The 12,892-nt window shown below is 38.4% G+C and overlaps 1 protein-coding gene across 2 annotated transcripts in view; it reads right to left on the reverse strand.

Annotated features, from left to right (window-relative positions):
• Nucleotides 1-330: 330 nt before the first annotated feature.
• The window catches only part of SLC22A16 (solute carrier family 22 member 16), a 52,663-nt gene continuing 40,101 nt past the window's right edge, over nucleotides 331-12,892 (reverse strand). Inside the window, exons 4-8 of one of the 2 annotated variants that reach the window (XM_038397707.2) lie at nucleotides 11,107-11,656; nucleotides 9,617-9,744; nucleotides 9,109-9,218; nucleotides 8,528-8,627; nucleotides 331-1,620 (exon numbers count right to left, since the gene is read on the reverse strand). In XM_038397707.2, coding sequence (XP_038253635.1) covers nucleotides 1,438-1,620; nucleotides 8,528-8,627; nucleotides 9,109-9,218; nucleotides 9,617-9,744; nucleotides 11,107-11,656 — 1,071 coding nt within the window. In that variant the 3' untranslated portion in view covers nucleotides 331-1,437. Of the gene's footprint in view, nucleotides 1,621-5,631; nucleotides 5,892-8,527; nucleotides 8,628-9,108; nucleotides 9,219-9,616; nucleotides 9,745-11,106; nucleotides 11,657-12,892 lie in introns of those variants that run through there. The other variant, XM_043510821.1, reaches the window with a different exon arrangement.

Genomic DNA, 12,892 nt, shown 5'->3' on the forward strand with positions numbered 1-12,892 from the left:
TGCTATTAGTGTTTTCTACAGTCACATGTGAACTCATGTGTATCAGCACGAGTGATATAACAGGGGGATATTTTCAGCGCCGGCACTAGGCATAAGCAGACTAAGCAATTGCATAGGGCCCCACGCAGCTCAAGGGGGGGCTCCCATTCACTTTTCATCATAAGAACTTGCCTGTTTCAGTGTTGGGGGGGGTGACAAAAATATTTCTGCTTAGGGCTAGTACCAGCTCTAGATGTTTCACAGGCATCTGCAGGAATTAGTGACTGTTGCATCCATTTCTAATGGTTGATAAGTTTCTTCCACCAAAAATAATTTTTTTTTTAGCATTTGGTTCTGTACAGTGTTGAATAAATGGAGCTACAAACCGATGGTTCATGAGAAAAATAACATTTTGATGCTAGCAGTTATACATCACTTATTCACTCAGGTCCAGCTCCTCAAAGGTATTTAGGCACCTAACTCCTATTGGAATCAGGCACCTAAATACTTTTGAGGATCTGAGCCTAAGCGCCCAGCCCTGCATAGGGCCTTTGCACTACTTAAGTTCTACTTAAATCCTATTTTGAGCACTAAAAAGATACATAAGCTTTGTGTGATTGCTTTGCACAGGGGTTGGTTTTACCCTAAGATGATATAAAGAAACTGATGATAGGTCTGAACGGAAATTAATGGGGAAAGGATCATTTAATGTAATAGTCTGGAATGAATAAGGTTTTCAAAAATACCAGATTTTATCTTTATACATAGACTTTACTGATACTGCAACAGAGTCCCAAAGCGTTTTTTTCTCTAAATCAACAACAAAAAATACATTTGACATTAAACAAAATGAATAGTATTCATACTATTTGAACATTCTGCAAATTGAGAATGATTTTTTTTGTCAGAAGCTGTTGCATAGAATATTTTCATTTTTTAGCAATGGCAGTCTCTCCAGAAGAAAGTTTGAAAAACGGAAATCTTTATTTCTGTTCAACCTTTCACAGTAATTAAGAGCCTTTTCTGTTGAATTAGTACTGTGTGCTTGAGCTTACCGTGTTAATAAATCAAAAGTCTGTGTCTGTCAGTTGTAATATGGCAGTTATTGACAGGGGATTTCATGATGAGATTACAAGCACAGCTGTAGAAAATCTAAAGCAGTGAAAGGAAATATTATGTGAATCTGGGAAAACCTGGTATTTTCCAAAAGGAAATGAAACAGATTTTTAAAAGTATGATTAAGTTTGTGAGTGGCTCTAAAATCCTTTCAAATTTTCGACCAGACATTTTTATATTTGCCTTCTAGAAAAGGCAAGATTGCATACAAATTAAAATATGCGTGCATTAAAAACATGATCAGGTTGCTCTAATAAAATGGTCTTATAGAATTAATGAGGATTAAAACTGGTGACAGCAATCTTGACGTTGCTTTATTCTTCAGCGCTGTGTGGCTTTTGGCTAAGCATCTATCTTTTCTAACACTATACCACTCTGTGCTGGGGGTGATTTTCCCAAACAGCTGTTCTTGTTTGTTCCCAGTTCTGCAGCTTCCGCCAAAGTATTAGTCAATGGTTTTCCAAGAGTTTCTGGGAGCATTAATGTTAGCATTCCACTCAGAAAGGCCATGATTCCAACAAGCAACTAGAAGAAATAAACAATTAATGTAAGGGATAAACATGTCTTTGGGTTCATGAAAAACATTGGTCTTGCTTGCAAAGATACTTTTAAAATTTGGGAGCACAGTGAACTTCAATGAAAACCAAAGATCAAAAGTCTTAAATGTTCCCTGCTGCAATTGCTAAAATAAAATAAAACAAAAATAAATACATAAATAAAATGAAAGATTGTCCAGCAAAGTTAACACAGACCAAGTAAAATGTTTTACACGAGCTAAATACAGCCCCAGTGTAATCAGGAACAACTTTGCAGAAGTGAACAGAATGCATGCAACTTCATTGAAAAATTATTCTCTTTAGCAGATAGTAATTTTAAAAGTAATTGTAAGATTGCTTAAATTAATTTTACATTTATTTTTATTGGACTACAGCTTCCCTGCTGTCACACAGAGGGCGGAAAAGAAGCTGTAAACCTGGCTCTTCGTCTACCTACTCTACCCATCATCATAGAATTTGAGCACCTTTCTCCAATGCAAGCTGTAGGTCAGGATTTCTTAACTTTGATCATAAAGATCCTGATTAAAGAAAGCACTTCAGCACATGTTTAAGTCCATTCCTATGCAGGAAGACGCTTAAGTACATACTTGCGTGCTGTTCTGAATAGGTATGATGTCCTGAGTCAGAGAGAGAAAGCTGATGGGGGCCCAGCTTCTAACTGACCCATGCATTGTGTCTATGATCTGGATATGTACACTGTGATTTCAGTGTGTTATAATAATAAATAATAATAATAATAATACTATTATTATTATTATTATTATTACTGTTTTATTTTATTCTGGTAGTAGCCAAATCAGGATCGGGATCCACTGTGCTAGGTGCACACACGCAGGAAGATGCTGTCCCAAAGAACAATAGATGATTTCCCATCAATTTGTTGCTCTGGACCAGTGGTTTTCAACCTTTTTTCATTTGCAGACCCCTAAAACATTCTAAATGGAGGGGTACCCCTATGGAAATTCAACCTGTGGCCTGTAGACCCCTACCATAGAAGTCTTAGACTGAAAACTGGCTGAACAGAATTCAACTATCAATGTTGCAGGTGCTCGGCATGGCATTTGATGCAGTCTGAGAAAGGGTGCTGAACTGTGGGCTTCTATGGTAACAACAATACTTCCAGGTTTTGATCTGTAGGTGGGGGAAATCACATATTGTACTTTTGATCGATCAGAAAAACGGAATTCCTTTTCTTGGATCTGAAACTTTATTTTCATAGTCACCTTTCACAGTCCCCTTAGACACAATCTGCAGACCCCCCAGGGGTCTGTAGACCACAGGTTGAAAACCACTGCTCTGGACAATCGGTACTTTTAAAAATTCTTCCTTGTTTTCTCTTTTCTTTAATTTTTATTGTTTGATAAGAATGATAATACTTAGCAATTAACATCTTCAAAGCATTGTACAGATATTAACACACTAATCTTCAATCTTATCCCATTATGCTCCCTATGCTCCGCTCTACTTCTCTGTAAATACATGTCTTTAATACACCATTTCTGGCAGGCTTCTTTTTCTGTTTTATAACTGTTATTCTGTGCATTTTGATACTGTGATGTCCTCAGCTTGCTCTGTACTGATCCCAAGCTCTGATCCATTTTGTTTAATACTTTCCTTCTAAACATGAGAGAGAACATATGAAATGGCTGTGGTTATGACTTTCATAACACAGCGCTTTCAGACAGATATGGGCACACTGGCAGGCAACCACCCCCTAATTCTAAATGAGAATAGCTCTTTGGAAGTAAGAAAGGAGATTTCAAATTTGAACTCTCAGCTGTAACTTGACAGAGTTATTTTCAGTTAGAAACACCAAGCTGTGTATGATCCCCCAGGGCCAGAGCCACCAATTGTATTAAGCAATCCTCTGCGAGAAGCAGAATTACCTCTGTTTCAAAGGTTTCAGAGTAGCAGCCATGTTCGTCTGTATCCGTAAAAAGAAAAGGATACTTGAGGAACCTTAGAGACTAACAAATTCTGTTACACTCATATTGAGTGCAGAAGCTAAAAGAGTAAAAAACTAAGCAAAATACTGTTGAATGCTACATACTACAATGAAAGTAAAACTGTTACATTCCTACAATGAAGAATTAGAAAAGAGGGCTATCATCATTACTACAGTAGGAATGAATGCCAGACTGGAGGAGGTCTCTGCAGGCAGGTATACAATTATAGGAGGGATTGTTTCAAGGGGAGACTTAATTGTATACACTAACTACTAGATCCCATCTTTAATATTTTTCAATATTTTCCTTGAAAAGAGCTGTCAACTCCCTCATTTTTTCAGCCATTATAATGTTACTGTTATATCACAAATTTTGAGAAAAATAACACGATCTTTAAAAGCATCCAATGGATGCTTTTGTAGTTGGAAATTGTTCACTTATCTGTAGTCAACTCTCCATAGTTAAGAGTCATTCTGACCTGTGCTGCCACATTGATTGTCTGGAAATCTCCCACACTGTCTCTTTTTAGATCTTGCCTTAAAACTGCTAGGTGGAATTTCCAAAAGCACTCAGGTTTGGCCTTTTCCTGGTCACACTGTCGTCAATGGTAAAATTTCTAGGGCCTGATTCTCATCTACACTAAGGCTTCTTTACACAGTGCAGGCTGAAAGTGGATGTAAATGAAATGTACTCCCACTTTAAAGCATCTTTATACTACCACTGTGAGGCAAAAGAGCCTTAGTATAAATGCGAATCAGGCTCCTATCATTTCAGTGGGAACAGGAGTAGGTCAGTGCTGAATGCTTTTGGAAATCCCACCAGTTAGACTAACCAGTTCCAGTTAGTCTCCAATGCATTCTGAATCATACTCACCCTTCCCCCCATTAAGCACATCTATCCAGAGGCAGATTAAGATTTATTGGGGCCCTGGGCACAAGGAACATTGCTCCCTACCCCCACATCCCACCATGGGGCCCCACCCCTGCTCCTCCTCTTTTCCCCCATGGCCCTGCCTCTTGGCCAGGCTGGAAATCAAGCCATGGTAAAAGCTGCCCAGGGAGCCTGGGCTTCTGTGGGAAGCCCTGGACCCTTCACCTGTCCTGGATGGCATGCCCTGGGGGGCAGGGACACAGGCTGTGTGCTGCTCTCGGGCACCCCAGCTCCTCATTGTCATCTTGTCAATAAATTGTTTGGTTTTGAATTAATAACCCCGCTGATACTTGAAACAGTAGTTTTGGAACCTGAGTTTCAGGTGAGTGAGTGCGGACAGCTGCATCTGTCTGCACACATAATACAGCATTATGCCAGAGAACTCTGCCTAAGTGCCAAATATTGTAATAGCTGAGACATGAGGTTTTCTATTAAAACAGTATTGTCTATTGGTAAGAGTTGGAGGCTGGATTTTTGAGTTCTCTAACTAGCAGTGATACTTAATTCACTTTGTGCTTGACTGTAGGCAATTCATTTAACCTGTGTTTCACTATACCCATGTGTAAAATGAGGGGAAGGAGAGTGGTTGTGGGGGACAGCTCCACACAGGAGGGAGGGGGGAAGGAGATGGGCGGGGGGGCAGCTCCACACGGGAGGGAGAGGGGCTGGAAGTGTGGGAGCAGCTCTGCGCAGGAGGGAGAGGGGGAAAGAGTGGGGCTGGGGGCAGGGCCAGCTCCAGGCACCAGCTTTCCAAGCAGGTGCTTGGGGTGACAATTAGAATGGGGTGGCAGTCTGTGTCCCATGGCGGCAATTCAGCAGCATCTCCGCCACTTTTCGCACTGCAGCGGCTTTTGGGCAGCAATTCAGTGGCAACTGCTTGGGGCGGCAAAATTGCTATACCCGCCCTTGGCTGGGGGTAGGCTCCACATGGAAGGGAGGGCTGGGGGGGGGAAGCTCAGCGTGGGGGGAGGGAACATGCTCATCCTAGAACTCCTTTGTCTGGCCTAGCCAGGGGACAGGGCCTCAGGAGGAAGAGGATGAGGAGGAACAGGGCAGTAGGGCCCTATGGGCAGAGAGGAAGAGCAGGGGATGGGGCCAAGTTCCAGCAATCCTGAGGGGGCACCCCAATTGGCCGGGGCCCCTGGACATGGGCCCATACGCTAATCTGCCCCTGCATCTATCTATTCCCCTCCTAACTGTAACTACTCCACAAGCATACTCACTTCCTCTTTACTGTCAGCTATTTACTCTATTCCATCCTCATGTGTCAGTTTCCCCTATTGATATGAGAGCTGCTGTACCCAGAGCTATAAAGCATTCTCTTCCTCTACCTCTCTCTATAAAGTATTTTTGAGAGATATTCCTAGAAAGGATAAAATAGAAAAATAAATTGGATGATACTGGATTAATGAATTGACTTTTAAAATGTCATCTAAATGGCAAGCTGTAGAATTTATTATTTAAACTAGTCAGATTGCATGGTGGGGGGAGATCATAATCTGGCCTTTTGTTATTCATAATAAATATTTTTAAACCTTTTTGCGTATTGTTATTATTCATATAACACAGGGATTGGTGATGTGTCTCATACATATTATATGCCTTAAATTTTTATAATAAATATGGAATAAAATCTATTAGTCATGTCCATAAACACTTTTGCTAACTAAATTCTCTTGATGTTCAAGGCACTAGAGCACATGCTTAAGTGCTTTACTGAACTGGGGCCTTAATTTAAACTTTAAAACCACAAATTCTCTAAAATGTGTGGCATGAACACAACAACTGCGGGTATTATTTCAAGATTTATTGGCATTCTTTGGGATGGTTTGTATTATTCTTGGGAGACAGAGCCACAAATGAGTTATGGTGAAAAGGAGTAGCAATAAAAACTTAACGGAATATAGGATGCGTGGCATAAATAATATACTGTATCAACATAACCTATGTCAGTCTATTTGAAAATATGAATCTATTTTGTTCATAGTTTACCCCAAAATGTGTATGTTAGCTGAGACCTTGCATGATAAGCTTCAGCCCAAGGCAAGTTTTTAGTGAACTTACAAATGCCTGATGGTAGAAGTTTATCATGAAAACACACATTAACAGTCACTATTGTAACAAAGTTTCACACTGCATGTGAGTGTTTTTAGTGTACTGAGAGTTGTCCATATTTGAAATATTTGCAGTGCCACTTGCAGTGTTCTCCAATGTTTAAACTTTCCCCCAGCTGTGTTTTAACTGCAGGAGTTCTGAACAGATAAACCTTATCACTGCTAGTGAAAAGCAAAACTCTGAAGGGAAGAAGAGTCAAAGGAGATTGTTCTCCCATGATTACTGTGCTCTTCAGATCTTGCTTTTCATGTGTTTTCTAGGTGCATTTCTTTGGTGCGATAAAAGTGCTTGCTAGGAACATTATTTATTTATTCCTACTCTGCTTCCCCACCATCATAAATGAATCCTAAAAAACTGGACATTAGTTACTTACATAATGGGCCAAGTTTTCAGACAGTCCCTCAAACCAGCATTCACAAATGTAGATTTTATATTTTTAAAAAATCAAATGGACACGACTCTACCTTTGTAGGAAAACCCAACAGTGTGTGTGCAAAAAGAGACACACAGGAAGAGAGGTTGGGTTGAAAATTCAGACCAATACGCTTTCATCTTCTTTACATCTGTAATTCACATACAAGCTGTGATATTAAAGGTGAGTTATAAAGTTTTTTCAAAGAAGTAAAAGTAAATTAAAAAAAAAAGTTAAATGGATAAAATAAGCTCATTATCAGTTTAACTCCTCAGTATAAGGTTTCTGACCATTTATGTATATGAACCTAAACTTATTCTTCTGAAAAAGCAAGATTGAGCAATTGTAGAATTTCTGAGCAGCACACACAATAGATTTCATAAAGACAATAGAGGATAACTTGTATGCACTGAATATAACTATACAGTTAAAAATATTTTGGACAAAACGAATTTCAAAATCCATGTAATGCTAAGGAAGTGCCCATTTTCTTCTACAAAGAAACTGCCCTATCTCATCTTCATGGGACAGTTAAAGTTACAGATGACTGTTGGATCACATGATGGAATGAGGTTGCAGCCACCCACAAATAAATTTGTTAGTCTCTAAGGTGCCACAAGGACTCCTCATTGTTTTTTCTACAAAAAGAAGATCTCTCTTAAATCCAAGGTTTGTTGACTGTTAGAGTCCTAATGAGCATCACAACAGCATCATTTTCTTCTGTAGTCACCTCTTGAGTTATTTCTCACCTGGTTATGCTCTTACTATCCCATCTATGCCACCTCCTCAACATCTCACTGCCCCACTATTTGGCTGCTTCTGTCCTTATTCTTTTTAGCACTCCATATCATCAGGATGTTTTGATCATAGTTAGGCTGGTGGTCCAATGAGAGCTTAGATTTGCTAGGCTTGTTCTCCATAGAGAGGGCTCCAGTTCATCTCTTGTGATCTAACACGGCATCTATGTTTCACTTGACTGATAGAGACGGAGGATCTTGTCATCATCATCAGGATTTAATGTTTGCTCCCTCCCCCATCATCTGTGTTAGGCTATTCTGTTTCTTCAAAAGGAGATTGATGGCAATGAGAAAAGACGGTTGCTCAATCAAGATCTTGACTAAATATAACACTTTCAATTTAGGAATGAGACACTTACTCCAAATTACAGGAATGATATAGTACAGCTTTGTACAAAAGATAGTTACTATTTTATACCAGTATTCAATGCATACAAGATATGTCTGTCGTCTTTAAAGTGTCTGTAATATCAACTGTTCAGAAGATTTCAGTGCCTGGAGGCTCACTCCTGAGTTCAGATTCATATTCTTAAAAATATACAGCTAAAAACCTGAGAATTTAAATTAAGAATGAGAATATTTAACACTCTTTCCTTTTGAACATATCTGCATTTCAACTTTAAATCTCAGTAAAACGGATAACAATTTTTTTTGACTATCAAAATGAACACGTACCTGTGGCATGAAGATCCAAACACTCGTCAGGTAAACACAAAAAGGAGCAACTATGCTCCCGACACGACACATCATGCTCCCACTTCCTACTGCAAGTGACCTGGAGATAAGACAAGACGACACAAGGCCCAATGAGAATGACATCAGATATAGCAATTAATTAGAAATGCAGAGATGCTTATAAAAATACTGTTATGTTAATCTAAATTTATCTTACTGTGAACTTGGCTGCTTCTATAAATAGAATAAAAAGTATACTCAGCATTCAGTATAAATCATATTCCTAATGACCATGAACATTCAGAAAGAGGGAACTGAATGCTAAGAATACTGAGCATTTTTCCAGTACCTCAGTGGGACCAGTCTACGTAGAAGGGAACAGAAAATAAATGCATTTACTTCAGAGCCAAAACCAGAGAATTCTATAACAAAAAAGAGACTGATCCTACACTAGTGAAGTCACTTGAAGCACTGCCATTGACTTCAGTGGGTGCAGGATTTGGCCCCAAAAGCATAACAAATGAAGGGAAGAAATAGCAAAATAATGAAAAACATATGGCAAATTATTTTAGAGTTCTTACCGTACAACTGTTGGATACAGTTCTGCTGTGTAAAGGTAAATGAGGCCAAATGCAACGCCAATTGCAAACTTTCCAGCCATATTTGCTAAGACAGATAATATACTGAAATCCTATTAAAAGAGAGTACAAATATATAAAGCACCAGAAAACTTCACCATTCCAAATTCAATGCCATTCATTTATTTTGAAAAATTTAGTCCGTAACTGTGATCTTTCTGTAAACAGAGAGCAATACTTATTCCACACTTTCCTGATTATTTCCACCAATAAATAATGGCTGTATGTGGCTTTGTTTACTAAACAGCTTATTTCAAACTCTTTGTTTAATTAAGAGCTAGGAATGCTAGATTCGGACCCCTTAACAGAAATATGGAAAATCTATTGTAAAGAACTCCAGCTTCATTTCTAAACTACATTTAATTAATCTCAGGCCTTAGAAAGAGATGTTGCATTAATATATCTCACATTCCCCACAATATAGGTATATTTTAAATGGTAAGTGACTAACCTGAGGGATCAGCATAATCAAAACACAGATCACTGCACTTGATATAAGAAATGGAGTCAATGTGTTTCTCCTTCCCAGTTTGTCCATCCCAATGCAAGCAACGACATATGCAGGAAGCTCCACGGCACCTGTCATTATGAATTTACCTGGTATTAAACCATGATAATATGACTGCAAATACCCTTTAAAATAATTCTGATTTGCTTTTATGAGCATTCATTTAGTCTAATGATTAAACTGGTTTTAAAAGATATAGGTGTTAGGTGAAAGATGTATTTCACCAACATTTTGGGATAAACCCACTGGTGGCAAAAATGTCAGTGGAGAGCTTACACTGGCACAAATATGGTTGTGGGGAATAAGAAATGCACCAGGGAAAGAGGCTATAAGGCACAAGGCAGCTGCAGCTGCCCTTATGATGAGGAGTTAGGCCTGTATGGATACGTCTACACTGCAATTAAAAACCCGCAGGCTGACTTGAGCTTGGGCTAAGGGGCTGTTTAACTGCAGTACAGATGTTCAGGCTCAGGCTGGAGCCCGGGCTCTTGGACCCTGTGAGGTGGGTCACAGAACACAAAGAAAATAGTATTGAAATTTGCTAACATAGTGATTTATTTACAGTACTGTATGATAACAACTTAGTTATTTTAGCAACATTAGCATCCTATTTTCAACACAACAGTCCAGTTACTAACATGTAATAATACATGGCAACTTAAAATTAATTCACTAGTATTCCAATCCTGCAAAGTGCTTAGAAGTACATGAATAGTCACATTGACTTTATTACTCATATGCTTAAAACTAGCACGTGCTTAAGTCCTTTACAGGACTGGAGCCTGATCCAGAGTCCACCAAACTCAATGGGAATCTTTCCAATGACCTTAAATAGACTTTAGATCAGGCCCTATATGTGCTGACCAATTTTATCATGTCAAGAGAAAATTTGCAACCACATTAAATTAAAGACTAAATTAAAGAAACATTGCCCCTTAGATTTAAAAAACACACTTTGAACAAACTTTAACATTATGAGCTTAATAGTGTTATCAGTATAATCTAATATTATTATGACTACAAAAATTAATGAAGAAAATCTCTATTTTTCTCAGTTTGTTTACTGGGATAGTATTTCATCCATGTAATTGTTTCCCCTGTACTGTTAGTCAATTTTCCCTGTTGTTTGTGTGGTTCTTTCACAGAACAACCGGGCAGAGAGAAACAATTTTAAAAATAGGAAAATGTGGTTTTACAAGCACAAAAATTGGCAGGAGAAGTCAAGGACAATATAGTACCTTAACATACTCTAAGCTTGCTTTTGTAAAATAACTACATTTCAAGTTGACAAGAATTAAATCTGTAATTTTAAATGGGGTTGGTGATGGTACAGGTAATTGGGGGTCAGGAGATTGACTGTCAGATCTTTAAACATTTATAAATTATAAGTTCTAGTTCAGTCATAAGCAGAATAAAATATATCAGATATTTACCTATGAGAAATAGATTTAAATATTCATTGCCTCCTAGATTGACGGAACTCAGGGAGAATACGTAGTATCCTAAACTCCCAGTGAACCAAATCATCCAGACTGTAATGGTCCTTCTTGCAATGTGCCAATTATAAAACAGATCTAAGATGCTGTGCTTCTTTGCTGTAGAAATGTCATTATCACCCGTTCTGCAACTGACTAGATCATCTTGTTGGACTGAACACAGTTCAGAAATTTTACAAGGAGTGCTTACTTTATTCCATCTCACCATTACATCAACTACTTTTTGTGCTTCTTCATATCTTCCCTCTGACAGTAGCCAGAAAGGTGTCTCTGGGAGCATCCAGCAGCACAAGACAAAGGGGAGAGTTGTTATGGAAAGAAATATTTGATAGATCCACCAGGTCCTCACCAAAAATCCCACCAGTGCCACAGCCATGATTCCCACAGCAAAAAAAGCATGGACATGCATGGATGCCCATGTTCGAGCTTTAATGCCAACATATTCTGTCACATAAACAAAAACCACAACCAGATAGCCACTTGAAACCTGAGGGGGAAAAAACAGAGAAAAAACTTATGTCTATTCCCTTTGTGTGACAATACCAAAAACAAATGGCCAATACTTTCATGTTTATTTATGTTGGAAGTCTTAAGAGCCCCCTAGCTTGCCCTGTATTGGAGTATGATACACTCAGAGAGAGCAACAGTAATCCTGAAAAAAACAATCAACATTAGGTAAAACTGATTTCAGACCTGTAAAATATCAGGTTGCAATTTTCAGAAATGGCTAGTGACTTTGAATACCACTATTTGTGGGTAATACCTTTTTAAAAAGCCTTTAAAAATCAGGCCCCTTGAAGGTGAAACAAGTTGGACACTCGAAAAATTGAAGCACCCAAAACCAACAGTCATTCTGAAAATCTTGGCCTTAGTTTTAAGCATAATAACCTGCATACTATAGAAATACATATTTCAAAATAATGATTTTCCACCCCCTGGTAGATTATCCTGTTAAATCATATTTTACGAAGTTGAAAGAAAATCTTCCTTACACTTCTATAGGCTCCCATAAGTTTTCTAACCATACTAATGTTCTGCATTAAAGTATTTATTTAGTGAATGTACTTATTTCTATTTATCTGGCACATATCTAGTGCTTTAGGCATCTGAAAACATTTCAAAACACACAATTAGAAAATCTAAAGATGTTTCCCATATAATATTTTGATTAATCAAATCTCCAGTTATAAAAACTCCAATTAATAAATTCCCATACAAAAGTGAAAAATATATATGCATTATACTCAACCATCTAAATCATCCTTTAAGATCTGATCCTGCACACAGTGGAGGTGATTGGAATGCCCCCATTGTTTTCAATGGTGTAAGATTAGGGTTTTTAAGCCCCAGTCCTGGAAGTGGATTCCTGTGGCCAGATACTTAGGCCTCTGAAGAGCTTCACTGAATTCAGTTTTCATAGTAGCAACCGTGTTAGTCTGTATTCGCAAAAAGAAAAGGAGTACTTGTGGCACCTTAGAGACTAACAAATTTATTAGAGCATAAGCTTTCGTGAGCTACAGCTCACTTCACTTCAAATGCATCCGATGAAGTGAGCTGTAGCTCACGAAAGCTTATGCTCTAATAAATTTGTTAGTCTCTTAAGGTGCCACAAGTACTCCTTTTCTTTTTACTGAATTCAGTGTGGCTCTGTGCCCATGCAGGGTCTACTTGTTTGAGCAGAGTCTTAATCTCCAGCACTTCCATTTATAAACTCCCTCAGCCT

This window comes from Dermochelys coriacea, chromosome 3 (genome assembly GCF_009764565.3).
Source record: "Dermochelys coriacea isolate rDerCor1 chromosome 3, rDerCor1.pri.v4, whole genome shotgun sequence".
Classification (NCBI taxonomy): domain Eukaryota; kingdom Metazoa; phylum Chordata; order Testudines; family Dermochelyidae; genus Dermochelys; species Dermochelys coriacea.